At 35.3% G+C, this 25,530-nt stretch overlaps 1 protein-coding gene across 1 annotated transcript in view; it reads left to right on the top strand.

Annotated features, from left to right (window-relative positions):
• PRKX (protein kinase cAMP-dependent X-linked catalytic subunit) overlaps positions 1–25,530 on the top strand; it is a 27,050-nt gene continuing 1,520 nt past the window's right edge. Inside the window, exons 1-6 of the mRNA XM_010172949.2 lie at positions 1–164; positions 4,310–4,573; positions 9,507–9,626; positions 15,886–15,981; positions 20,256–20,313; positions 23,475–23,552. Of these exons, the coding sequence (XP_010171251.2) occupies positions 37–164; positions 4,310–4,573; positions 9,507–9,626; positions 15,886–15,981; positions 20,256–20,313; positions 23,475–23,552 (744 nt within the window). The 5' untranslated portion in view covers positions 1–36. The remainder of the gene's footprint in view (positions 165–4,309; positions 4,574–9,506; positions 9,627–15,885; positions 15,982–20,255; positions 20,314–23,474; positions 23,553–25,530) is intronic.

The following is a 25,530-nucleotide window of genomic DNA, read 5'->3' as shown; positions in this document are numbered from 1 at the left end:
GGTACCTTTGGGCGTGTTCATCTGGTGAAGGAAAAAATGGCCAAACGTTACTTTGCACTGAAAGTAATGAGCATTCCTGATGTCATTCGGCTGAAGCAAGAGCAACATGTGCACAATGAAAAGTCAGTCTTGAAAGAAGTCAACCACCCCTTTTTGATCAGATTGTAAGTTGTATTTTTAAAATTCATTTAACTCATATATAAATTGCAATTAAAGTATTCCAGAGTCTCATAGCAAGTTCTTATGTACTTAACCAACACCAAGCATTTAACTTCTATTATGTAATCTAGACTAAAATAGATTTAAGACTAAAACAATTATTATAGAAGAATCAAGAATTTAAAATCAAGATGCATAAATTAAACATTTAAGTAATAATGTAACTATGGCGAGAAAATAACTATTTCTACATATATAAGTCCTGTAGATATCTAGATAAAGATATAATTAGATTTAGGTTTCTCCTTTTTGAAAACTTTTGTGAACTTTACGTTTGTAAACTTCGTTTTTAAAGAGTTTAAATGACTGCAGCACTTCTTGGGCTTTGCTGTTCAATTTGAGGTTAAGTGGTGAAACCTATTGAGAAACATGATTTAAACACGGTTCATGAAGAATACTTTTTTTAGTGGAATTGTGGTTATTCTAATGGTCCCAATGAGGAGAGAAGGCGTCATACTTTTATAAAAAAATCATAGCACCACAATGCCTTCTGTGTATGAATCCATATCTATTAATAGGATAACTAAACTTCTGGGTAACTGCACAGTTAATTTCCTTTTATATTTTCTCGTGCATGGATACAGGGCCATTGACCAAGATTTGTTTTGCGTTTACCTGCCTTAATCAGTTTTACATAAAATTATACAAAATTAGCTTTAGTCAGCCTCTAGCTGCAGGGAGCGCAGCCTCTTCCCAGGGCTAAGAAAGTATCAGAGAAAAAAAGAAGAGGCAGAAGCACGGTAGTCATCCGAAAGGTGGAAAGAGCCATGCAGGAGGAGGCTTTTTCTCTGGTGTGCTGTTGCGTTTTCCAGCATCATGATGCTCTTAGTTTCCAGCAACTGTTCAGAAATCCTGTGTGTGGCATAGTGTCAGTAGGATGAGTTCTGGGATATGTGGAGTTTGAGATGCATGTAGGAAAGCTAGATGGAGAGACTGAGTACATCTGGTTATACTGATTAAGATATGGATGGAACAGGGGGAACATGTATATCTATGTACATACATAAATTCTTTTTTAAAAAACCCCAAAAAACAACAAAACACACAAAACAACACACAAAAAATCAAACTACCAAACCCAACAAACAAACAAAAAAACCAACCCAGTATGTCTGTGCATCTGAAACACTGAAGCGAATGTGGGAATAGAGAAACTTGAGAAGTCAGAAACAGGGATGTGAGGGTTTGTGTCCATACAGAGTGATCAAAAGTCCAAACTGATAAGTTGTCTTGGATTTAATTCGTGCCTTATTTCCCAAATGTCAGGTTTCTTAAATTGCCAAAGGAAGGACACAATTCAAATGGAAGTTCAGTTGTGTGCAGTGCAAACATTCTTTGTGTCTTCTAGCTCTCTGCCTTTTCTGTTGACCTGTTCAAGGAGATGCTACATCAGCTATGCTCCTGTAATTGTTCATGTGATGCCTTTGTCCCTTGGCAAAGGAGACTCAAAGCAACCTAGCTGAAATGAGGTAGTTAAATTTTAAGTTGTGTTAATATTTGTGTGCTTTAGGTTCTGCAGCTTTTTGTGTGGCTAAACAGCTTTTTTCAGCTGCTGCCTCCCCTGCCCAGTACATATTTTTTTTCCGTTAATTCTTTGGCTATAATTGATCAACAAAAAGTGGAAAAAAATTTCTATATAGTTCTGCTTCAATGCCTTTGAACTGTGTTATCTGCGTGGTCTGGTTTTTATATTTTCAATTAGCATCACCATCTTAAACATGGATAGTTATCTTCCTCTGGATGCAAAACAAGGAATATGTGTTAGTGCAGCGTAATACTGCATTTTTAGCACTTTATGATGAAATAATGCTGCACCTAAGTTATTTCTGGTGTTATCCTTCCTATATATAAAGACTTTCATATAAGATTTTTTTTTTTCATTTTCCTGTTGCTTTTGAGAAATGTCTTTCCTGCATATAGGGAGGTCCTGTTTTTCTGTAGATGCTGAAGTTGTTTATCTACTTATTTCTTAAACTGTTTTTTTGGAAATGCTTGTTTGGTGCTTTTGTTTGGTCAGCAGGGACTCCTAGGAAATATTTACTGACATGCTTGAGTGACATATCATACCCTTGCAGCTGCAGCAGTTCATATTATGCTGTGATTTTGACATGTCTTTGATTTTTTTTTTTTTTTCCAAGAGAAAAAGAATTAATAAAAGTCAACTGTCTGATATTCCTATATGTTAAAATAGTTTATTTGTCTGTAAGAGTTGTCCATTACAACTGAATTGTAAAGTTACATGACACCGTGCATATTATTCTAATCACAGCTTCTGAGATATTTTCCTTTTTTTTGAATCAAAATATGATTTAAAGCAATCTGTATTGCAAATACTCAGGTTCTTTATTTTGCTATTTTTCATTTATACCAAATAATGTATCAATTTTTCTGTGGGTAGACAAACCTTTAAAAGTAAGTTCTTGCATAAATTAATTCCAGGAAAAATAATGTGTTTTAATGGTCTAGGTCTTCCATTTTTTTCCTCTGTATCCTTTGTCAGATTTTGCCTTTCTCTCCCCTGTATGTGTTTTTTAAAATATATGGTTTGCTTTGTTTTGCCCATTCCTGTTCCTCTTCGTTTATTGTAGGTGCAGCTTTGCCTAACTACTTAAAATACATCTCAAGAGTGTTTTTACATAGTCAGTAAAGATACTGTGAACATCATCAATAGCCAGTTAATGATGGCGACTTTGGGATAGGGAAAGGGAAGTAGTACCATAAAAGCAAAAGGCAAGCCTGGCCTCTGCTTTCTTCATCACTTTGGAGGAATGGAGGAGCTGTTGCTGATGGCTGATAGCCTGTCTCGTTTTCTTGGTTGCCTCAGTGCCGGTACCAAGAAAGAAAATCTTACTGGGCAAAAGTCAGTCATGGGTTTGGGAGCTCAGTTTACTCTGCTTGTCTATGCCTTGGTTAGGAAGCAGCTAATGAAGGGGGGGCGGGGGGGAAACAACTCGCAGAAAAACCAAAAACACTGACAAAAACCAACCAACCAAACAAAAAAAAACCCAAAGAAAAACATATTTGATCATTCCACTCTTTGAATACTGCAGAAGCAGTTACTAGAAGCTAAAGTAACTTTTGTTCTTGTATCAATAAAGTAGGTAGGGATGTAGGGATACAGTGTCCTTTATCTATTATTGTAGCAATAGGGATAGCTGGTTGTTTTAAATTGGTAGAATATTCTTCAAGATGTTACCAGATACTTATTTTCTTTTTAACTCTTGAGCTGCATTTGGGTGTGTGGTGTGTGAGTTGTTTAATGTGGGTAGAAAGAAAAACAGCTTAGTTTGGGGAATGTGGAAGAGAAGATTCCTTTATTCTGTAATGAAGCGTTTGAAAACCACATGGAAGATTTTCTTTCTTCCTTAGCTGCTTTTTACTGCAGTCTAGTAATGAATGTACCACAGTAACAGTTCTTCAATTGAAGGCAGCAGTCCGAGGAAGGGAAAGTACTTATCATTAGATTAATTCTGAGGTACAGAAATAAATCTTGGTTTTCTGTCATTTTTGCTTTTCTATTGCTTTTGTTAAAGATACCACAGAAGAGCAAGCATTGTGATCTGATGCTTTAGTTGGGGTTGTATATTTCTGGGTAGGAAGGGATAGGAGAGGGGAAAAAGAACCCTCTGCTGTCCTGTTTTTGAACGTACTGTCATAAGCATCTTTACAAAAGATGCTTTACAAAAGACTCTGCTCACCTCCTATCACTTTGGCAATATTTGATGAAATAAAATGTTAGATATGTAAGAATTGTCTGATCTTAGCAGACTGGCAGTATACTAAGTCAGTTATTAGGTGCTTGGCAGAGACCTGTTTTGTAGAATGTAACAGAGTCTGTCAGATTTTATTTCTTGGCCTGTGCTGTGTGCATCCTGAACTATCTGTGTTACTTTTCAGGGTAAGACAGCTACTTGAATGTCTGTTGCATAATCCTGCTAGATTCTTTGGGTTTTAGTATTTACAGAATAGGACCCATAAATTAATTACGTACATAGTCGGGGCAACAGAGGTCATTTCAGAGCAATTTACTTCTAAAGCAAATCAGAGAGATAACTTGTTTTTTTTCAAGAAAATAATATTTTTATTGCAGATTTTGGACCAACCATGATGAACGTTTTTTATATATGCTAATGGAGTACGTGCCAGGAGGAGAACTTTTTAGCTACCTGCGCAACATGGGGCGTTTCAACAACAGCACAGGACTCTTTTACTCTACAGAAATTATTTGTGCAATAGAATACCTGCACTCCAAAGAAATAGTTTACAGAGACTTAAAACCTGAAAATATATTACTAGACAAAGAAGGACATATCAAGCTTACTGATTTTGGATTTGCTAAAAAACTGGTGGATAGGTAAGTAGGGTTTTGTTATGGTAATTACATTTTGCATGTTAAACAGTTGGAAGAAAAATGGTTTGATATCAGAGCTCTGCATTTCACCTGATATTCTGTGTGGTTCACACATGTCAAATCCCTTAATATGAGGGAAATTATCATCTTAAAATGGCTGCATGGAAACTAGTATTACACCTTAGGTATAACTAGAAGCAATATACTGTAGAAAAGTATTTTTATATGAATAGTTTTGTATATTTAAGTTTTTGGCAGTCATCTTGTAAAAAGGGAATTCAGTGAAGTAATATGAGCAAATATTGAGATATGTATACCAGTGTATTTAAAAAGCACATCAATCCTCCGTACACATTGAATTGCTAAATGTTTTGTAACTCATGTTTCCTTCTGCTTTCCTTTAGAGAGATTTTTGAAATGTGGGAATAACATTTGAAAACTATATACTGTTTTCACTAACCTGTTGCTAAAACAAAACTGCAAAATCTAGAGAGAAGCAATAAGCCCAGCTTCAGCAGAAGTGATTTATTTAACTGTAACTTTTACAATACTGTCAGCCTTATATCTGATCTTCTAGTGTCTTTAAACTTAACTGCTTCCTTTTTACATGTAGATACTGCCACTTAGTGGTTATTCTTAATTTGGATTTCTATGAGTTTAAGGCACAGCAGAAGTAACCCTTCATTAAATAAGATGATAGTTCACATCAGAGTGTATTTTTCAATCTGAAAGATGAAGCTATAACAGTAAATTTGTTCAAATACATTTTAAGACATCAAAACAATTAATCACTACTGTTTTTAATGGCCTGTTTGCATCCCATGTTGCTGAGGGGGCAGTGAAGTTGATCAGTTTGTCAAACTGAATCATAGAATGCTATGGTAGTTTTATATTTGTAGCTGATTTACCTATAAATGTACAACAGGTAATGTAAATACAGAACATAAAGTTGGAAGGAGCAAAGACTATAGTTTAGAGCACAGGTACCTATGCAAGTCTGGTTTGGTTTTTGAGGGGTTTTTTTTTGTTTTGGTTTGGTTTTTTTTTCCAGAACTACTTAATATTCTCCCCACTGGCTGTAGTTATTTTCACAATGTCATTTTTGTCACAGTAAAAATACAGTTGTCAGCAATTTATCAACTCGTGCACTCCAATAGGTTATTTTGTTTCATAGACTCTTTGATGAAAAGTATAGGAGATGTTTTGTCATTTTTATGCATGGCAACTATTTGTACACATGAACATTACGTGTATGTATGTGAGCATGTGTATATATGTATACATATATAGTGTCTATGAATTGCAAAAATAAAACATAAAGTATATAAGTTTTTCAAACAGCTGTGAGGAATCCTGCTGCTTAGGACTCACAGATGTATTCCTAGAGAAGAGAAGACATCATATATAAAATAAAACAGGGTCTGCAAAAGACTTTCAATGCAATTACAAATTCTTGATACCTAATAACTTCCTGTGAATGATTCTGTAGTTGCTTAATTGAGATTTTTTTCTGTACACATTTTCCTTTCTTCCTGTTACCATGTGTGAAAGCGTGAAGTGTTCACCATGTCTGTCTACAGTTAAGTTGCTCTTTAGAGAGAGTGGCTGTCTCATAGCTCATGTTCCCTCTGTGGGAAGCAGCCTGCACATTTACCTTCTTATTAGTACATTTTCTAAAGGGCTAGACTGATACTTATTTTTCTAGAGAAAAATGAAAGAGAGGAGGTTTTCTTGTCTCCTTCTGTTCTTTGTTGATATGTCCTTCTGTTTATCCTTGTTCCTCCCTTTTCAGTGATAGTGTACTTTTAAAAATTCTATTTTTTTCTTGAAAACAGTGTGTCTTTGCCTCAGCTGCTGTTTATTTCTTCTCTTTTCCACCCTGATGTTGCTTAACAGACAGCTTAATAACCTTTTCAGTTTCTTGTACTTTTACATAAAATAGATGTGCCACTACTTTGAAAAAAGGGCAATGTCAAGAAGAAAGATGGAGAAGGAGGTGTTTGTAAATGATTGTTACCTGAAGGATATAGAAAGGATTTATTTTGAACTTAATAGCCATTACATTTTTAGACCTTTCTTTTTCTGGAAAAAGAAAGTACTTTTTGGGTGTAGTATATCCTTTAAACATGTCTCTGATCTTTCTCACTTGTTTTTTGTTATCTGTTTGGGGTTCTTTTTCAAATTCTTGTGTTCTTTCAGAGAAACACAACACTAAAGTTAATAGAATTTAATATTTTTTATGCACAGGTTTCACTCAGAATTTTATGAAAGTTTTAGGTGAAGTTAGGACTTTCTTACTTTTTTTTTTTTGAGGAATGTTATTCACTGATAATTTTAGTTTGTTCAGTTTCTATTCCCCTCACAAATAATAAATAATTTTAAACTATGAAAGTCTTACTAGAAACTTGAGAAGTGTTTAACATTAAAGATTGTTACTTAAGCTGGATGTACCTCATGACTGTTCTGCAGAGTTGATTAAAGAGAAAAAAACTAAAGAAGAAACAGCAAGTCTTGTTTGCAAAGTGTATTGTTTGTCACTGTAGAACCAAGAAGGTCTTGCAGAACAAACTTTTGTGGGGTGGAAACAAAGCAATCTCCATTGAATATAATTATGGAGAAACTTCCAGAAGAGAATACTGAAAAGGGCATTGTTGTTAATATCTGGCTCATATTTGAGAAGCCAGTTGGACTACAGAGGTGCATGCTGAATGGTGTTAAATGCTAAAATATGTTAACCATCAAGACTTAACTTCTTCCAATAACAATATTAACAAGTCCTGCAAATATTATTTTGGAGGTTAACTTTATGACCAGAGTAGATTGTTTTATTTTTGTGTTTTAAAGTTACATATTCAACCTTATCAGCTATTGCTTACCTGTATTTCAGTTTTTATCTTTAAAAACTAGAGTAGTGGACTTTTTGTAGCAGTTTGAAGGAAACAGTCTATTTCTGCTTTAAAATTTTTCTTCAAAAGGATAATCTGGATTTTCAGATGCACGTGCAACAGTCATGCAATAGTAATGATGAAATAGATACTTAAGACGACTTGATCTTTTTATATAATTTACTTTGTGTTTTTCAAAATATTAAATATTTTGTTTCATGACCAGCAAAAGAGGAAATACAAATCATGATCTTATGGCACAGCTTGACAAGGAATTTGAGCTTCCTCCAAGTTTTTGTTTATTTAGTAAACATAAATTTCTTGATTGAAGTTAAGGGAAGTAGATGACCTGCTGGTAGTAATAGATTTTATTTCCTAATGCAACTAGGGGAATTCAAGTCATGTTAGCCTTTCCTTATTTTGTGGTTTTCCATTTGCACAAGGAAAAAATATCTTTTTATTAACCTATATGGTAATTGAGGGTCATTCTAGTTACACTGTCAGCAGCAAATTATGTGGGTCCTGGAAGTCGTGGTTAAATGTTAGGCTGATTTTTCTTTAATTATTTATTAATCTAAAGGACCTTGATAAGAGATTAAAACCACCAAAGACTGAGTCTTTGCTGAATTTGTGTATTCATAATGTTGGCAGCTTTGGGGGAGGAAAGGATGACTGTTGTGGGGCATTGTCCTGCAGACCATCTGGCTTGTCTATTAAAATGAATGTACCTGCCCTGTCTGCTTTACTTTTAAAGCCCTTCTTCCCAAATACATTAAAATTGGCAGCTGCTTCATTTGCAGAGCTGACTAAATCCATATGAATAAAAATTCCTATGATGGATTGTATTTTTTTCAAAAGCCAACAAAGCTTTGCTGTTTTAAATTACCTAGTCCTCATCTAGACAACTGCTAGATGGCAGTAGTACATAAAACAGTGCTGTATGGAAGAATTTTCTTTTCTGTGCTTGATTTGGAAAATGAGTTACTATATTTTCTAGCAATAAAAATTATGCCATGCTTTTATGGTAAAAATAAAGATGTATTCTTTACGATAGTTAATGTAGTTACACGAATCACATAACACATGGGTGCATAGTGTGTCTAACGTTCTAACAGTTTAGCTGGAGTAATTTAGCTTTTACCATATTAAAATCAAGCTTAAAGAAGTTAAACTCACTGCATGATAAATCTTCATTTAAAGTCTTGACAGACTGCAGAGCTCTTCTTCCTTGATCTGAAGTATTTTTATGAATGAAGGCTAAGGTTTAAAAAAAAACAAACAAACAAAAGGAAAACAAGAAAAAAACACGCAAAAGCTGTGTGTAAAATAATTCTATAATCTCAGAAAAATGTATTATTTAATCTAAAAAAATATAAAAAAATAAATTGATAGTCTGAATTTCTATGAGGTGCATATTTTGGATATCAGTTTATGGTTAGGAAAAAGAAGGTTTGTTAAGCAGAATAGTGGTAGGAAAAACTAGAAGTTGAAAGGAGTAGGTATTCTTCAGTAGGTGATTGCTGTTCATCTTAAAGCACTTGTTCAGGACCATATTACCAGTTTGATTGGAGAAGGTTCTTCCTGCACTCACAAATAAAACATTTAGAGTTTCTTTAACTGCAAGTTAGAAAATGTGTGCAGTTAAAAATTAATTTTGTTACTATATTCTTTGTCATATCTTACCAGAACTCTTCTTAAAGTGCAGTACGCTTTTTTCTTTCTTGTTCTGTGCAGTTACTTCATCCTCTCTTGAACTGGTGAAAACTTTTTCAAAGTTTCATCTTCTGATTTGCTTTCAGGGAAGTGTAATTTATTAGGAATTAAAGCACTTTTTTTTTTTTTTTTTTTCTATAGCATGTATTTAAACATAAGTCAAGGTAATGAAGCCAGGCAAATTCTACATTGGTATTTTTATAAAGAAGAGTTTACATTTCTGAAAGAAATGGTTTCATAATATTCTTTGTTTCAAATTATAGTTCAGTCTGGTGTTTGTTTTTGTGTCTGGTTTGGGTTTTTTGTTGTTTTTTTTTTTTTTTCTTCTTTCCTCACAGGACATGGACGCTCTGTGGCACTCCTGAGTACCTTGCACCAGAAGTTATACAAAGCAAAGGCCATGGAAGAGCTGTGGATTGGTGGGCCCTTGGAATTCTTATATTTGAGATGTTGTCAGGGTAAGTGATAATGGTTACTATATCAGATATAGCAGTGTTATGTAATACAGAATTCTTTACTAGTTCTGTTTACGATATTCACAGTAGCAAATTTGGGCTAAATTTATTATTAATATAACAGTTTCTTTTCTGCCTCTTAAGAAAGGAATTGGGAATTTTTACAGAAGAACATATATCACTGTTGATATGGGGGAGGGTTAGGATTTTTTGTTTGTTGTGGGGTTTGGGGTTTTGTTTTGTTCTGTTTTGTTGTGGTTTTTTTTCTTAAGATGTTTTTACCCCTGTTGTATTCCTTATCTGTTCTGGAAATTCAGGTTTTGTTGAAGTTTAGATTTTTATACATAAAATCCTTAAAAGGCTGAAGATTTATAGAATCATAGAATGGTTTGGGTTGGAAAGGACCTTAAAGATCATCTAGTTCCAACCCCCCTGCTGTGGACAGGGTAGAAGAGGACTACAAGTTGTCTTTGAAACTTGTGTAATTAATTTCTAGCATAGTGAAATAGTATTTGCAATAGGAGCTTTAGTCTGTAAAAATGCATAGTGGCAAGTAGGAAGACTTGTATTAGTACAGCTTGTATTACTTCTGAGCACTGGTTTTCTTTAACCCAAAGAAAAAGAACAGGGGACAGCTTAAAAGGTCTATTTGGAAATCGGTTTCCTCAAACACTACTTCTGATGTTTTGTAATTTGCTTGATAAGCGATGTTTCCAAAAGACACAAATTCAAACTGAAGAGGGACTTTTTAGCATTAATATAATAAACTGTTTCTGACTGTAAATATTAAGTAGATAAAATTAGTTGGTTTAATTTGCTCTGATTTCAAAAAAATAAATACTATTTTCAGTAAAATAAATAACTGGTTTAGGGAGAATGTGAAATTCTATTTGTGCACTGAACAAGACATCTGTATATTTTTCCTTGTTCTTTGTCATGGCTGTATCTTTTGAAGGTACTTGGAAAAGAAAAAAAGAACGTGAATTTTGACATAAATTTTTTCCTTGATTGGTGCAGTAGAACAAATGCAGGTGATAGTAAGGCTTCCATAGCTTCAGAAGAAACATGGTGTATGTAATCAGTTTTGGTTTCACAGTCATTGGAACTTCTTTTCAGTACCAGACCCAGTGTACTCTGTGCATCGGGTTGCCTCTGTGGCCTTTCATTCTGGATCTGCAGCCCCATAGAGTAGTCAGAACAAAAGTATCCTTGCATGGATTTATTCTTCCTTTTCTGTATACAGTACTGTCAGTTCAGGGTAACTTAGGTGGCTCTTCTGGTGTTTGGACAATCTCATCACATTGCCTGAGCATAGAGTTCCTCTGATCACTTCAGAGTTCCTATGCATTGTGTGTTTGCTGTGAAGAAATCCACCTAATAGCATCAAAACTTTATCCCAGGACAGTGCTGCTGCCCACAGCTTGCTTAGAATCATAGAATCATAGAATGGTTTGGATTGGAAGAGACCTCAAAGATCATCTAGTTCCAATCCCCCCGCCTTCAGCAGGGACACCCTCCACTAGACCAGGTTGCTCAAAGCCTCATCCAGCCTGGTCTTAAACACTTCCAGGGAGGGGGCATCCACAACTTCTCTGGGCAACCTGTTCCAGTGTCTGACCACCCTCACAGGAAAGAACTTCTTCCTAATATCTAATCTAAACCTGCCCTCTTTCAGTTTAAAGCCATTCCCCCTAGTTCTGTCATTAACTGCCCTAACGAAAAGTCCCTCCCCAGCTTTCTTGTAGGCCCCCTTCAGGTACTGGAAGGCCGCTATGAGATCTCCCCGGAGCCTTCTCTTTTTCAGGCTGAACAGCCCCAACTCTTTCAGCCTGTCTCTTTCAGCCTGTCTCTTTCAGCCTTTCTTAATGTCCTGAAGGCTTGCATATGCATTTCCTTTGACTCTCAAGGCAATTTCAGGGCAGGAAAAGCATAAAAATGTACTAATGCTTCCCCACTGACCCAGGCAGGCTTGGCTGACTGGTCTAATAAAAAGTCATTCTTTATGTAGGCTGATCTGTGCAGAGGCCACTTTTCTTCCACTGCTCTCTGTAAGGGTTGGTCAAGGGAATCCTTCTCAGAGGGATGAAAGGAGCAAAAGATTTTCGGCAGCCTTGTTGCCACTAATCTTAGTCCTAGACAGCAGGAAGACTGTGGATAAGTGTCTAGTGCTGTAACATGAGCATAGGTGCTGAAGTCTTCCAGCTGTAGCCTGAGTGATTTACCTTCCTGCCACAGGTTTTGGTGGGACCACTCTCTGTTTGGTCTGTGTGGTCTGTAGGTGGATATTGGGTGTTTTTCCTTTCTGTGCCTTAGAGATATGTTGATGGGATTCTCCATACTAGAACAGCAATATAAATGTGGTTTCCAAAGTTAACATCCTCACTACAGGTGATAGGCAAGCAAGACCTCATCTCTGGAGTCAGTGAGACCTCAAGACTGCAGTGTGCTGAAGTATGGCTGCTATATGTTCTTCATAAAAAATGGGAGCAGGTGCAATCATTTCTATGTAGGATCTTCTGTGTTGTGACTCTGTCTGATGCAAGTGATGAGATCTGTATTCCCCAGGCTTAATATAAATGCTTTGGCTATAGAGTCTCTTAACCAACAGAGATAAATTACACGTGTCTAAAAGGCAACTGAGGTCTTATACAGGCTGATTGACAGAGCAGCTGTCTGCTGCAAGTGATTTTGTAAGTTTTTACTACAATAATTGTGTAGACATGTTCTTCATGTTTGGATGCTTCTTTTTATTTTTTACCAAGTCCAACAGCTATATCCACAGCTGGGATAGGGACTCCACCCAAGTTTGGGTTTTTTTGTTTGGAGGTTTTGTTTTAGGGGGTTTGGGGTGGTTTTTTTTGTGTTTTGTTTTGGGTTTTTTTTTTGGGGGGGGGTATATAGATGCTGCTTGCTTAGGATTTTTAAGGTTCTGGGGTTTGGGAAGTTGAGGGGAGCAGGGATTGTGGCTTGTGTGTGATTTTGTTAAGAGGGCAGGTTGTCACGTAGGACCTATGTTTTTAGCATTTCATCAGCTTTTTGCTGTTGTTGGCAGTAGTGTTTTAAAACACTTTTTCTCACTCAACTCAAGATGTGGCTTGATATTTACTATCAAGGCTTTTAATGCAAAAACAGTCCTAAGTAACTTTATCCCTTGAAATTCAAAGAAGATTTAAGAAATATGAAAATTATTTGAAAGTGAACAAAACCTGACTTCAAGGCTAAGTTATTGTCTGCAAGTAAATTACTTAAGACATTTGGTAGTTATTTCCTGAAGTTACTCTCTCTGAACCCCAAAAGCAATGGAAAAGAATTGGTAGATGTGTGCATAAGGAAATGGTCTCTCTAAAAACAAACAAAACCACATTTTCCTGTTCTGCAACATCTTATTTCTCTAACTTAATCTCTAGAGGCCCATGGAATTCTAGTTCTGCAGATACCAGATTTGAGACAACGTCTCATTTAGGTTTAAGATAGTAAAATATAGGAAGAAGAAAGAACAGGGGGAACCAGGAATGAGAAAAAATCTTTGCAGAACACATTAGTAATATGGAGTTCATAGAGTTAATCTGAACAAGCTAAACAAACCATCATTAGTAAGAGTTGAAAGATCTTTTTATTTTGAGTAAATGTGTTCTGTTACAATTTACCATTGAGGAAAATATACTTGTTTAACATTAGATATGTTGGGTCATAATTGTACTTTAATCAGATGTGTAGCTAACTGAATTTTCCCATTTAATGAGGTTTCTGTGGTGGTTTCTGTTTTTGCTTTGGTGGTCATACGTGATGTGCTGGTCTGTTGTTTTGGGTGGCTAATGGCTCCTGCTCTGCGGTTTCATATTCTCAGACCTGTACGTTTTCCCTTGTGGTTTTGCAACTGCTCTTCTTCAGTGCTAAAACTATCTGTTATCTCTGAGACCACTGTCAGTGCCATTGTTTTGCATCAGTTAGCAAAAGGAATGGTTTGCAGCTGTTGTCTCATATACAGAGTTTTTTGGTTTTTTCTTTTTTTTTTTTTTTTTTAGCTTCTTTTCAGTTGGTGGAAAAAGGCAGCTGTTTGTATTTGTGTTATGGTGTGAAGACAGTCTAAAACTCAAGGGGGTTTTTTTGTTGATTTATTAGGTAGCTTCCAGCATAATGCTTGTGTTGTTTTGTCTAAAATCTGTGCTGTGTTGAAGATTTTGCATACAGTTCAAATGCACTTTAGGCAGTGTTGCCATTAAATTATTACATAGCCAAGTGTGATTTAAATTTTTCTCAAGAATTCTAGACATTTTAATTTTTTTTATTTTTAAGGTGCAAAGAGCAATTTAAATATGTGTTAATATGTAAAAACTTACACATACTTCTTATTCTTCTTGATTTCATACCTCAGTAGTGTACAGGAGGAAAAAAACCCTGCATTTCATATCAATCTGCTTGCTGCAGCTGGTACCTACAAAGTCTCATTCTAATTGCTATATGCATTTATAGATGCTAATGTATCATAACAAATACAAAATTGGAAATTTAAGTATACTGTTTGTCAACTTGCCTTGGAGAACGTGAAGGACATAATGTTTCCTGACTAAAAAAGAAACTTTGTATGATAGTCTCTCTGGTGTGGGAAAATTTTATGCATATTAAATATCTATCAAGTTTTCCTTGTTCTTTAGTGTCAAAACAGGAATTTATAAACACACAAATATTTTTTCCTCAGATTCTTCTATTTTCCAGTTTCTTTCAAACTGAGACTATTCAGTTTTTCACAATGAAATTACTCCGGCTTTCTGAACAACACCAAGAAATGTTCTCCAGTCTTTCCTTAACTAGATAGTCATGCTTTTCTGTGCTTTGAAGTATAACTTTTTTTTACTTTATGCATACGGACAGCTTTACTTAACTATTCTGATGGAATTTGGTTTTATCTGTGACTGCATTTTACAGTATCCCCTGGACCATCAGATGAATAATGAAGAAATTAGTACTTCTGAAAACAGTTATATAATGGAAATAATGTTTAGTACTTGTTGGGAAATAAACTAGTTTGAGTAGCATAAAATTAAGGAAAGAATGTGAAATGTCTAAACATTGTTTTCACCCTTGTTTGTGCTACCAGTGATTTCCAAAGCCACCAGCACTGTATTTGTGTGTGTATGCAGTCAGTTAAGTTATCTTAGAAAGTAATTATAAAACATTAAGGAGATGTGAAAATATTTTGAATGTTGGACTGTAACAGTGGTTGGATGTTATTAATGTGGTTGATAGTCAAAATCCCTGTTTTTCTGTTCTGTAGGGGTTTTGAGACAGAAGGATAGAGAGATGCTTTGGTCATGATACGGAAGTCAAGGTGGGACCGAGATCAGTGAATGAGTAGTTAGTTGTTCCATTCCTCTAAAAGGTTTCCCCTGGGAACCTCTAAAAAGTTGACTGCCACTCTGAAACCTGTTGGTACTTGGGCTAAGCTGTTTATACCGAATGTACTGATGCCCCCATACTCTGAGCCTCTAGCAGTAATCAGGGTATGTATTATGCTAGTAAAGGAAGCACAACAGAAAACTCTCTCGATTCTTACTGTAGCTGTAAGACAAGTAATAGTCTGTTAGCCCATAACTTCGTTAAGAACTTTATAGAAAATAATAAGTGTAATTTAAATTGCATCTTGATTTGCTGATCATCTTGGGAAGATTATGAAATAAGTACTTGATCTGTACAACGCAGAAAGACATCTGTACTTGAAGAGAATTTCAGATTCTGAACAATCTGTCTCTTTCAAACCTTCTCTAAGAAAACATAGACTTGTATTCAAATCCAGTAAATAACTGAGCTGGACAGTCTGTTCATATGAGAGTCCTTTAACACTTTAGACAGAAACTAGTCTAAACCTAGAATAGGGTTATGCCTGCAGCTACAGGACAAGATCAAATACGGTAAAGCCATTTTGGAAAGTATATCCTTGGGTTTTATAGATAAAGACAAAGCATTCTTTAACACTGAAAATTTGTTTTGTAATTTGTATTTTTACTGTATTAATGTAACAAAAAAACGCTCTTGTAATACTTCAATTTTAATTCTGTATTCAGTGTCTTGTGTACAAAAACATTTTCTGTTTTGCAATAGCAGCCTTATGTTATTCTTCAAATTAATGTTTGATTGATGATGCCCTACCAAAAAGAACTATATAATAAATTATTTCTGAGGGGAATTACTATAACATGATACTGATGATAAGATTTTTAGAAATTCATTTTCTGACCTCTAAAAATTTTCTGTATTAAAATAGGTTTCCTCCATTTTTTGATGACAATCCATTTGGCATATATCAGAAGATTCTTGCTGGCAAAATAGATTTCCCGAGGCATTTGGATTTATATGTAAAGTAAGTTAATGATTCCCAACACTATCTTTTGTATTCTAAACACCTCCTGAGCACTGTTTCTAAAGTATCTTCATAGAAGACCAGATACCAGATTCTTATTTTCTAAAACACCATGTTGGAAAATATTTTAGATTGCTTTTACTCTTGCAGTCCAAGTAAAATCATGTGTTTGGTAGACTTCAAGCTAGAGATACAATTTTGCAATTGTATCTGCCTCTCTTTGTATTTCTGCATATTTTGGAATATTAAATGCTTTTCCACCTTGTATGAACCTCATTGGTACCAGGTTGGTGCCTGGAAGAAAGAAAAGAGGAGAAATATGAGGAGAAATATTTTAAACAAGAGTAAAAATTAGGAGAGCAGGAAGTGACCACTAAACTGTTCCTTTGCCTGCGTACATACCAGTTAAATCACTCTCAAAGTAACTATGTGAATTAACTCTCTGATATTTCAGACGTTCCTGTGTTAAAATCAACTTCCACTTCTGATAGCAGGGCCTCAGTTCAGTATGCATTTATGGGTTTTATTCATAATATTTTGCAATTGTTACAGGTATATTGCAGATAAAATTCTTTTTTCCAAACTTAGGAATTCCATAATTTAAATAATTGTTAGTAAACATTAGAACAGAGGAAGTGCCATTTTAAACATGAAGTTTTTCCTCATAAGCAGAGAAGATTGAGTGAGTGAGGATAGGAAGTTATTTGTACATTCCTAGGCTAATCATTCAAGGTGTTTTGAAGAAGTGACCTTAGAGATGGTACTTGCTTTCTGTCACCACCAGGTAAATAGATAAAATGTTGTACGGCAAATCTGTCCAACTTTCTCTGAACTTTTCTGAATTTTCTTGCAAAAATAATCATTTTGGGAGGATTTTTTAAGTTTCCATTTAATTCAGGTTTACTGAATCAAGCATATCGACATCATCACCTTAGGCTGATTAGTGTTACACATTTTTGTCTGTTCTCAACAGAATTTTCCCTTACTATCTTGATGCTTTTTCCAGTTTAGTGCAGTCTCATTGTCTGATCTTCCTAACCCAGTCTGCCTTAGGAAGAAAACTGAGTATCTTGCATAGTATTGTGTGCACTAAAGTAAAAGAGCATGACCAGAAAATGAACAGCTCAAATTAGATAATCACTAGCAACTCATCTAACATGGTGAAAGCATTTCAAAGTAGATATGCTGTTAGCTTCTGTTTGTGCTCAGCATTCACAGACAAACACTGATTTCTGCTATCCAGAAGCTGCCTGATGAGAAGTTTCATAGTTATTGTAGTGAGCATGTATATGCAGGTTTTGCTCTTCAGTCTAGATGTGACTGCCAATGAATTGTAGGATACATTAATCAGCAGTTGTTGATACAGCACTTTCTCAGCTTTTCTTGTCCAGATGTTCTTTAAGTGTGTGCTTGGCAGCTCATTCCCACTACACTCCTGCCTTCAAGGGATCTCATGGGATCCCCTCAATCCCTTCTAGATTGAGCTTTCCTCCTTTCACACCTTGGTTTTGGGTGATCTCATTCATTTGCATGATGTCACCTGCTTTCTGCAGCGTTGCTAGCATCATGTCTGTCGTTCACGACAATATGCAGAACTGGATAGTCTTTGACATCTCTGTACCATTAGCTTAGAATAAGTGCCAAGATTATTTTGTCCTAAGAAGACCGTCTGCTTCTTACTTTAGTTTCATCCAATTTGCTTTCTCTCTCTTCTTCCTACCTCTTGGTATCTCAGCAGGGATTAAGACTATCTTGGGTTCTGTTGCATCCGGGCTATGTCTGAAGTATTAGCGCTGTACAGTGCTTCTAACAGTTCAACTTAACCTCTCTGCTCTTAGGCAGCAAAACTATTATCTTTTGAACTCTGAGAAAACTTTTCTACCTAGATGTACTGCATAAATTTACTGGTTGACACGTTTCTACCTGCCTATCACCCTCCCGCACTTTTTACCTTTTGAATTTGGACCACTTTAGCTTTCCTTTCTGCTGCATGATGTTCACTGTCTCTTACTGTGCTGTATAACTGCTGTGTGTCTTGTCTAAGTGCTGTTGCTTCTGGCCTGAGCTAGCATCTTTTTACATTGCTCTCTACTGTGTCCCTTTTGTTAGCTGCCTTGCAATCTGATCAGATGTTTTCTCCAAGTCCTTTGTCCTATGTATATTAAGTCCTTGACACAGCTGACCACTCGTTCAGATCTCTTCTGAAGAGCAGCTTCTGCCATGATGATGATAAATTAACCAACGAGAAATTACAAAATAAGACTGTCAGCAGAGTTTTGTGTTATTTCATTTCTGATAAAACATAAGTATTTATTATGCTCCGCCTATTTCTTTGGCCACTAATGAGTTTATAAATTACTTCTTTATATATTTCTTTTTTTGCTTTTGTAAACTTTTCTTTGCAAAGACAGTTTTGGAAAATACCAAACAAAACATAAATGCTACAGCAGTTTAATGATTACTGGTCTGGAAAGACCTTGATGTAGAATTTTGTTCCCCAGATACATACAGAAACATATCTATTGGATGGACTTTAACATGATCATTTAAAAATTACTCTGTCAAAACTATGTAATAAAGGAGCACTACTTGTTTCAATTTAATGGATATTTGTTCTATTGAATGCAGCAAATGCTTTCATCTTCAGTGACAACACAGTATCACTGAGCGAGCTTATCCCTTAACTGTTCTTTTCTAAGATGAATTTTTGAAGCAAGTCAGGAACTATCCTTTTAATCTTTTCTGGTTATATAGGAACAGGAAACTCCATGATTTATCTTTGGTCATATAGCCTATGAATGTAGTTCTGGGTTTCTGGATTTCTTTTCAGTCCTACTTCCACTTTAAAGTCCGGTTATAACCATTCCTCTAGCCTTCTCTATAACGAACAGACTTCTCTGCAAAGAACCAGGACGTATTTCTGTGAAAGTGACTGTAAAAGCAGTCAGTCACATGATTTAATCTAATACAAACTTTGATTGGCTGGAATGATCATGAGAGGTTTAAAAATTGCTTTCTACCTTGACTTTTTTATTCTCCTTTTATCTGGCAATTGAATATTTTTCCAGTTGAATTTTAGAACTATATCCTTACCAAACACAACAGCTTTTCAAGCAGTCTAACATGTTCACTCTCAGTTTGTATATTCTTTGTGTGTATTGCTTTCGTGATTTCAAGGATAAGTGACAGAATACTGTTTTTGTTTTGGGATAGTAGGTGTTACAGTTAGGCATGGAGAGAAGCAGGTCTGTTATTAATATTTTTGCATTCTTTTCTGTAAATAAAGCTGTTGGTTTGGGAGGGTTTTTTTTAAACCTCTGCGAAGTTAAAAATTGAAATTAGCCATACTCTGTAGATCCCCAGCATTTCATGCAGTATTGCATCTCTCAGGTCTATTTGAAGATGTAGAAACAAGAACGATGGCTGAACTTTTGTTCTTTCCTGTCATTGGTACTTTGTGCAATGAGATCAGAATGCTATTATTCTAAAAATAAATAGCAAAATAATCTTTGAGAGAAAAAGTAAATAGAAATGTGAAGCCATATTTTTCTCTCAACTCATAAGTATTCAAGCTAATTCAATAAATTGTAATGGTCACTTTGATTTATGTTGGAGTTTTTTGGTGTGTAATACTTAAAGTACTTTGGTATTGAAATGTAAATCTTTAATGTCTCTAAACTTATGTTCATCTTTTTAAAAGTTGATTTAGCTTTATGTAGAACTGTTCAATGAACTAGAATCTCAGGGGAGGCTTTTCATTTTCAATGAAATTAAAGCTTATAGATGTTACTAGTTTTAAGCAGATGACTAGCTGTTCCATGGTTTCTCTGAATATTTAGCTAGCACAGAATTTAAATGTCAATTTATAAAGTTGAGGGTGTGGGTTTATCTGTATTTTATTTGTATACATTAGAGTTCTGTTCCACAAAATAGGTTTGAGATCCATTTTGAGATTTCGAATGCCCAGCAAAATACTAAAATACAAAGATACAGTTCTACTTGAGGGTGCTGGGAAGGAGAGAAAGCCTTTCTCCTTTGTTTCTTGAAAAAAATCTAAAAGGAACTTTCAAGAATTCTGCAACCTCCTTTTAGAACAGATTACTCCTTTTTATTATTCACTCTTTAAGTGTCCTAAAATATGAAGGAAATGAATGGCTAGATTATACACAGTATTACTAGTCAAAGGGAAGTATACTCATATTCTGTTAACATTTGTGTCACAGTCAAATATAAATTACTTTTGTTTGACAGAGAACATGTTTTCTTTACTGCAGAGACCTCATTAAGAAGCTTCTTGTGGTTGACAGGACAAGACGATTAGGAAATATGAAGGTCAGTATAAAATATTAGGTGTAACAGAACATAGCAGAAGATTGAAAGGATTCTGTAGGAAAGGTGTAGAACGGCTCTTCTATGGCTTTTGTTTTTATATGCATGAAAATGAGATATGTTTTCCCATACATTATTTTGGTTGTGCAATCCTAAATGCAAATTTTAACTGTGTATTTCTGGAAATCATACTCCTATTGGCTGTATTAATGCTGTCCTTCATGATAGTTTCCCATCCCTCCTCACCCTTCAACCTCAAAAAACCAAAAAAAACCCCAAAAAACCCCAACCAAACTACCTGGTTACTTACGTTAGACCAGAATCATGGTGTTAAGTCCTGTAGGACAGACGCCAGCTGTTTTGATTCTTTCTTTGGAGTTGTTTAATCCCAGAAGGAGTACTAATCAAACTTGAAGTTTACAAATTATTCCAAAGAATATAAGGGTAGTTGTAGTACCATGATATTTGGTTATTGTCCTGATAGTTTGGTGGTGGGGCTCATTAATCACAGTCAGATAGTCTTCCACCAAGAAGAATTATTTATCCTATTCTGAACAGACTGTTGTCCCAAATGTGGGTTGTTCAACTGGTGTGCATAAAGCCGATCCACAGGCTGAGTAGAGAGATTTGTTTGTATTGCTAGTCTGCGGAATAGAGTGCTGAGCATTTAACAACAGCCAGCAAAGCTCTCAGAAACATACAGGGCCTTTTTTACAAAACAGTAACAAAGAAGAAATTGCATGAAAATAGTTTGGTTACTTGTGTAAAAGTTAGTTTGAGCATAATCTCACTCATTTTACTAGGGTGGCCCTACATTATACTAGGGAGGTCCTATATTTTCATATAAAATCTCCACCTAGAGGTGGGATTTTTTAGTATTATAATTACCTAAGGTTGCTATAAGACACACACTTGCTTATCTTTGCTTTATTCCACAATCATATATATATATTTCTAAGTTGGCAACCATGAAACCATGAAGTAGGAATTACAGCTTTCTTATCTTGGAGATTTCTAGGCTGTCTTTGTTCAAGATTAGGTACCTTCCAAGGATTTGAGGTGACTGAGGTAGGAGTGCTCTTCCCTTAGTTATACAAGCCTGCCTAATTGCTCGGTTTGGAGAGTGTAACTTTTAACCCTTTCTTCTGACATCAAGACCTCTGAAGACAATAGCTTACTAGTCAAAAATGTGCTCATGTGTCTCGGGTAGCATTCCAGCCTATCTCAGAAATGCATTGATATCTGTGATATGTCAGATATGTGTTCACAGGAATGCAAGGCAGTCCTGTGAATTCTGTGAGATGTCCTGATGTTGTACTACTTGTAATGCCAAGATGATGACAGCTGTATTGCAAGCATATTTGATTCTGCAGCTGTGCAGTAGCTATGGTTGGTAGTGCAGGTAGAAATTAGCTGCATGTGAACTGACTCAGGTGCTTTAACAGCCTAGCCAAAGCACCACACAAAACTCAGTGTAGGTTAATTTACCCTTCTGGCAGAGTAAATTAATCTTATATTCATTGAATTGTTATTGTTATTACAGTGTTGCAGATACATGAATTAGCTTATTTCTTCAGAGACAGCTAAAATTTCCATTTCCCTCAGCAGGAGAGGTTAGAGGTTTGCTTTTTTGCACAAAGCACAATTTATGGTGCACATAGGTGAAGAAAGTAAAAGATACCCAGTCATCCAGGTTGCTTCCATATATTGATAAAAGAGCCTGCAGTCCAAAGTTTATTTTCAGAGCCTTTTATGGCACAAACTTTGACTGGTAAGAAAAGCTAGGAAATAAATGTTTTTCTTATCCTTCAGAATTCTTTGCAGTCTTTTTTTCTAGGGGGCAACAAGAGGATTAAAAGCAAACATTCATAAGCTGAAAATGTAGAAAGTTATTGCCCAGTGAAAACTTTTATCTTTTGACCATTTTGAAGGAAAGCAAAAAAAAAAAAAAACTCAAATAAAACCCTTGGTTTATTCAAACATGGGGTTTGGGAAATGTGTTTGACTAGCTTTTGGTTTTTTTCAGTCTGTGGTTTTGATTTGTTTTGAGGTTTTTCCCTATGATTCGGTAAAATGTTGAAATCAAAAACAGTTCTAGAAGTGTGATATGGGGTGGGGGCAGTAGGTCAGTCCTGAGTCTGATTCTTTTCCATAAACATAGTTGACTTACAAAGATTTAAATCCCATTGGGCATTTTCCGGTGAAGCATTCAATTAGATCTGCTTTTGAGGGAACTAGGTGATAAATTACTCTCCTTGCTGCCTCTTTGGATATGAGCATGGATATTCCCACTCCATATAAATCTGAAAAAAAACAAATGGGTGGTATGCTTCATTCCATGGAGCTGCACGTGGTACAAGCTTGGGTGCTGTGCATTAAAACTGTGCTGTAATCATGTCTGAGACAGAGAACCACCTGGTTTTCTCTAGTGCTTAATGCCTTGAGAATGTCTGTGCTTGAAACAAGCTTAATCCTTAGGGCAGGGAATTAAAAAAAAGACATTTTCATTCTTTATGTCATAATCAAAACAGTCAGCCCAGAGAGAATAACCATTGCAAGACAAATACACCTTTAACCATATATCTAAAATGAAAACAAATAGTTATATGTATATGTACTTTTGTAACAGTACTGAGAACCTCTTGTTGTCAGCACTAAATGTCTGTGGTATTTGATAGAACTGCGTGCTTTCCAGACATGATTTTTATTTAAGACATCAGCAACCGTCAGGTTTTTTTTTTTATTAGTGTAGAGAATTTGAAAGTATATCTGAATAAGAGGCATTTTCCCAAATGTCAGAGAAAAGAGAAGTTAATGGAATTGCAGTGAATGATTTTGTGGGTATTTTAAAGCCTATTCTTTATCTCCCTTGTGTCAGAAGAATGCTGCTAAAAAACAAAAAATAAATTTGCATCTTATTGCTGAAACTCAGGATCTGCTAGGGAAATAACACTGACTTGTGTTTTATAACACAATATATGAATAACACAAATAACACATGATACAAATTTATCATGCCGAATCTTATAATGATTATCACATGAGAAAAGAAAAAAGGTTAGACAGACTATTAGTCTGCCTTGATACTGTAGTTCTTATGATGAAATACATGGTTTAGCATACATATATTTTACTAAATATTTCTTTTTATTTTTTCTTTAAAGAATGGAGCAGATGATGTGAAGAGACATCGATGGTTCAGGTCTATAGATTGGGATGCTGTACCTCAAAGGAGACTAAAGGTATCTTCTGCAAAATACTGTATAGGACATTGCAACAAGAAATCATTCTTCATTTAAGCTGATCTGTTCAGGTTTTGTTGCCTGTTGTGTCTGTATGTTCACATGTGTGTATGAGCATCTGTGTATATGCACACATCAATAATTACAGGCATTTTTGCCTTTTTACGCTGCAGAATTCTTTCTATGAGTGTCTACTTGCATTTTTGTCTATATATGAAATGTCTAAAAAAAAATTCTGCTTTGTTTTGTTGAAGTTGATTAGTAAAAACAGCATTTAATTTTCAGTTTCAGGGTTTCGTAAGTAATTACTTGTTGTAGATGTTAGTTTGTTTGGGAGGATGGGAGAGGATTGGTGGTTTGTTGATTGGATATTTTTTTTTCCTTCCCATTGTATCTGTGGAAGTATTTTACTCTGGGCTTTAAATTTTTGTACCAAGTTCAATTCAGGTAAATGCTTTAATGAAATGTAAAGCATATGGGAGTAGGAGGAATAGGGAAGGTGAGAGAGAAGGATTTATGAATGTAATTCTCACATACTTTTTAACAGCAGTGAATTGTAGTATTATATGAGAGCAGATGTTTGTAAAAGCTATCAACACTGCAAAATGCTTTTTAAAGTCCTTTGGAAGTAAAACTGCCTTCTTTCTTTCCTTCCTCGAAGTCCTAACTAGTAAAATTTCTTACAGCAGTGATTTTCAGTAACATAAATTGCCATATGCAGTCAATCAAGGACCCATTAAACGTTTACTTTTTCCTTTTCTGTGCATTAGTTTCTTACAATGAATTTCTGGGTAGATATCTTAAATTGAGTTCTTGCAAAACAGAGAAGAGATTAAAAAGCTATTGTTATATTCTTCTGGACAGCATCCTAATACAAAGCTGTAGGTGACTTTTCTTTAAAAAAAAAAACAACATTGTTTTAAATGTGTGGGTTTTGGTAGGTTTTTTAATGATTACTACATCCAGTTGATGTGTTATGTAGATCTATTGTAATGAAGTCACGTTTTTCAAGTTACTTTAAATTCTGGTTACACAAATCTGCAAAGAACACAAAATGGATGAAAACATGTTTTATAAGTATTTCAACTCTGAAGTTTATGACAACCTACTGTATCACCAAATAAATAACAAATAAATAGTATTAAAAACTGAATGTTAGAGGTACAAATCAAAAGTCTCAGGTCTAAACATCCTTTGTGTTGCTTTTTAAAAAAAAAAAAAAAAAAAAAAGTCACCATGGCATTCAGTTCATTATTAATCCAAAACTTATTTCTTAATCTTTGTGATGGTTACATTAAGCTCTTGGAAGATGAGTTGCTGCAAGGATGTGAATTGCTGTACTTTACATTTTGCTGTACTTGATATTTCTGTCTGTGGTATTACTTTTATTAACCAGTTTGGTGTTCATCCATAAGGTTTTCTCATCCTAAAGTGCTTTGTCAGACTCATGACAATAGTTAAGCTCTGTGTTACTGAGGATAGAGAGGTGAATGTCCCTTGAGAGAAGGAAAGGGTTTTGCCCTACATTAACCCCTGCAATTAATGAAGTGTCCAGGAAAGAGCTTTATTTCATAGCCTGTGGCCAGAAGGGTGAAGTAATGTTGATGCTAGATACAAGACAAGGAAAAACTACAGTTACTGTGGAGCTGGTGGGGAATAGTAGAAATCCAAAGAATCCTCTGAGGAAAGAAATATAAAATAGATAATTCTCTTGGCACCTGCAAGTTTCCTGAAGTATATCCATTTTGAATTAAGATGCTTTTACGGACATCCTTGTGAAATGAGTTTTTACAGTGCAGCAGTTTCTTTACCTGCTTGAATTTATTGCTAGACTAGGAAAAAGCATAGTAGGTAGTGTGAGGCACACACAAGTTAGTAATCTCAACCTCCTTAAAAACAATCAATCTATTGGAAAGCAATGAAGAGGAAAGGGGGCTCTTTTCCTTAGTCAGACAGCACTTAACCGTGCTGCTGTCAA

Source organism: Antrostomus carolinensis, unplaced genomic scaffold (assembly GCF_000700745.2).
Source record: "Antrostomus carolinensis isolate BGI_N321 unplaced genomic scaffold, ASM70074v2 scaffold598, whole genome shotgun sequence".
NCBI lineage: Eukaryota > Metazoa > Chordata > Aves > Caprimulgiformes > Caprimulgidae > Antrostomus > Antrostomus carolinensis.
The sequence above is the reverse complement of the archived record's forward strand: the minus strand, read 5'-3'. Positions and strand labels throughout refer to the sequence as shown.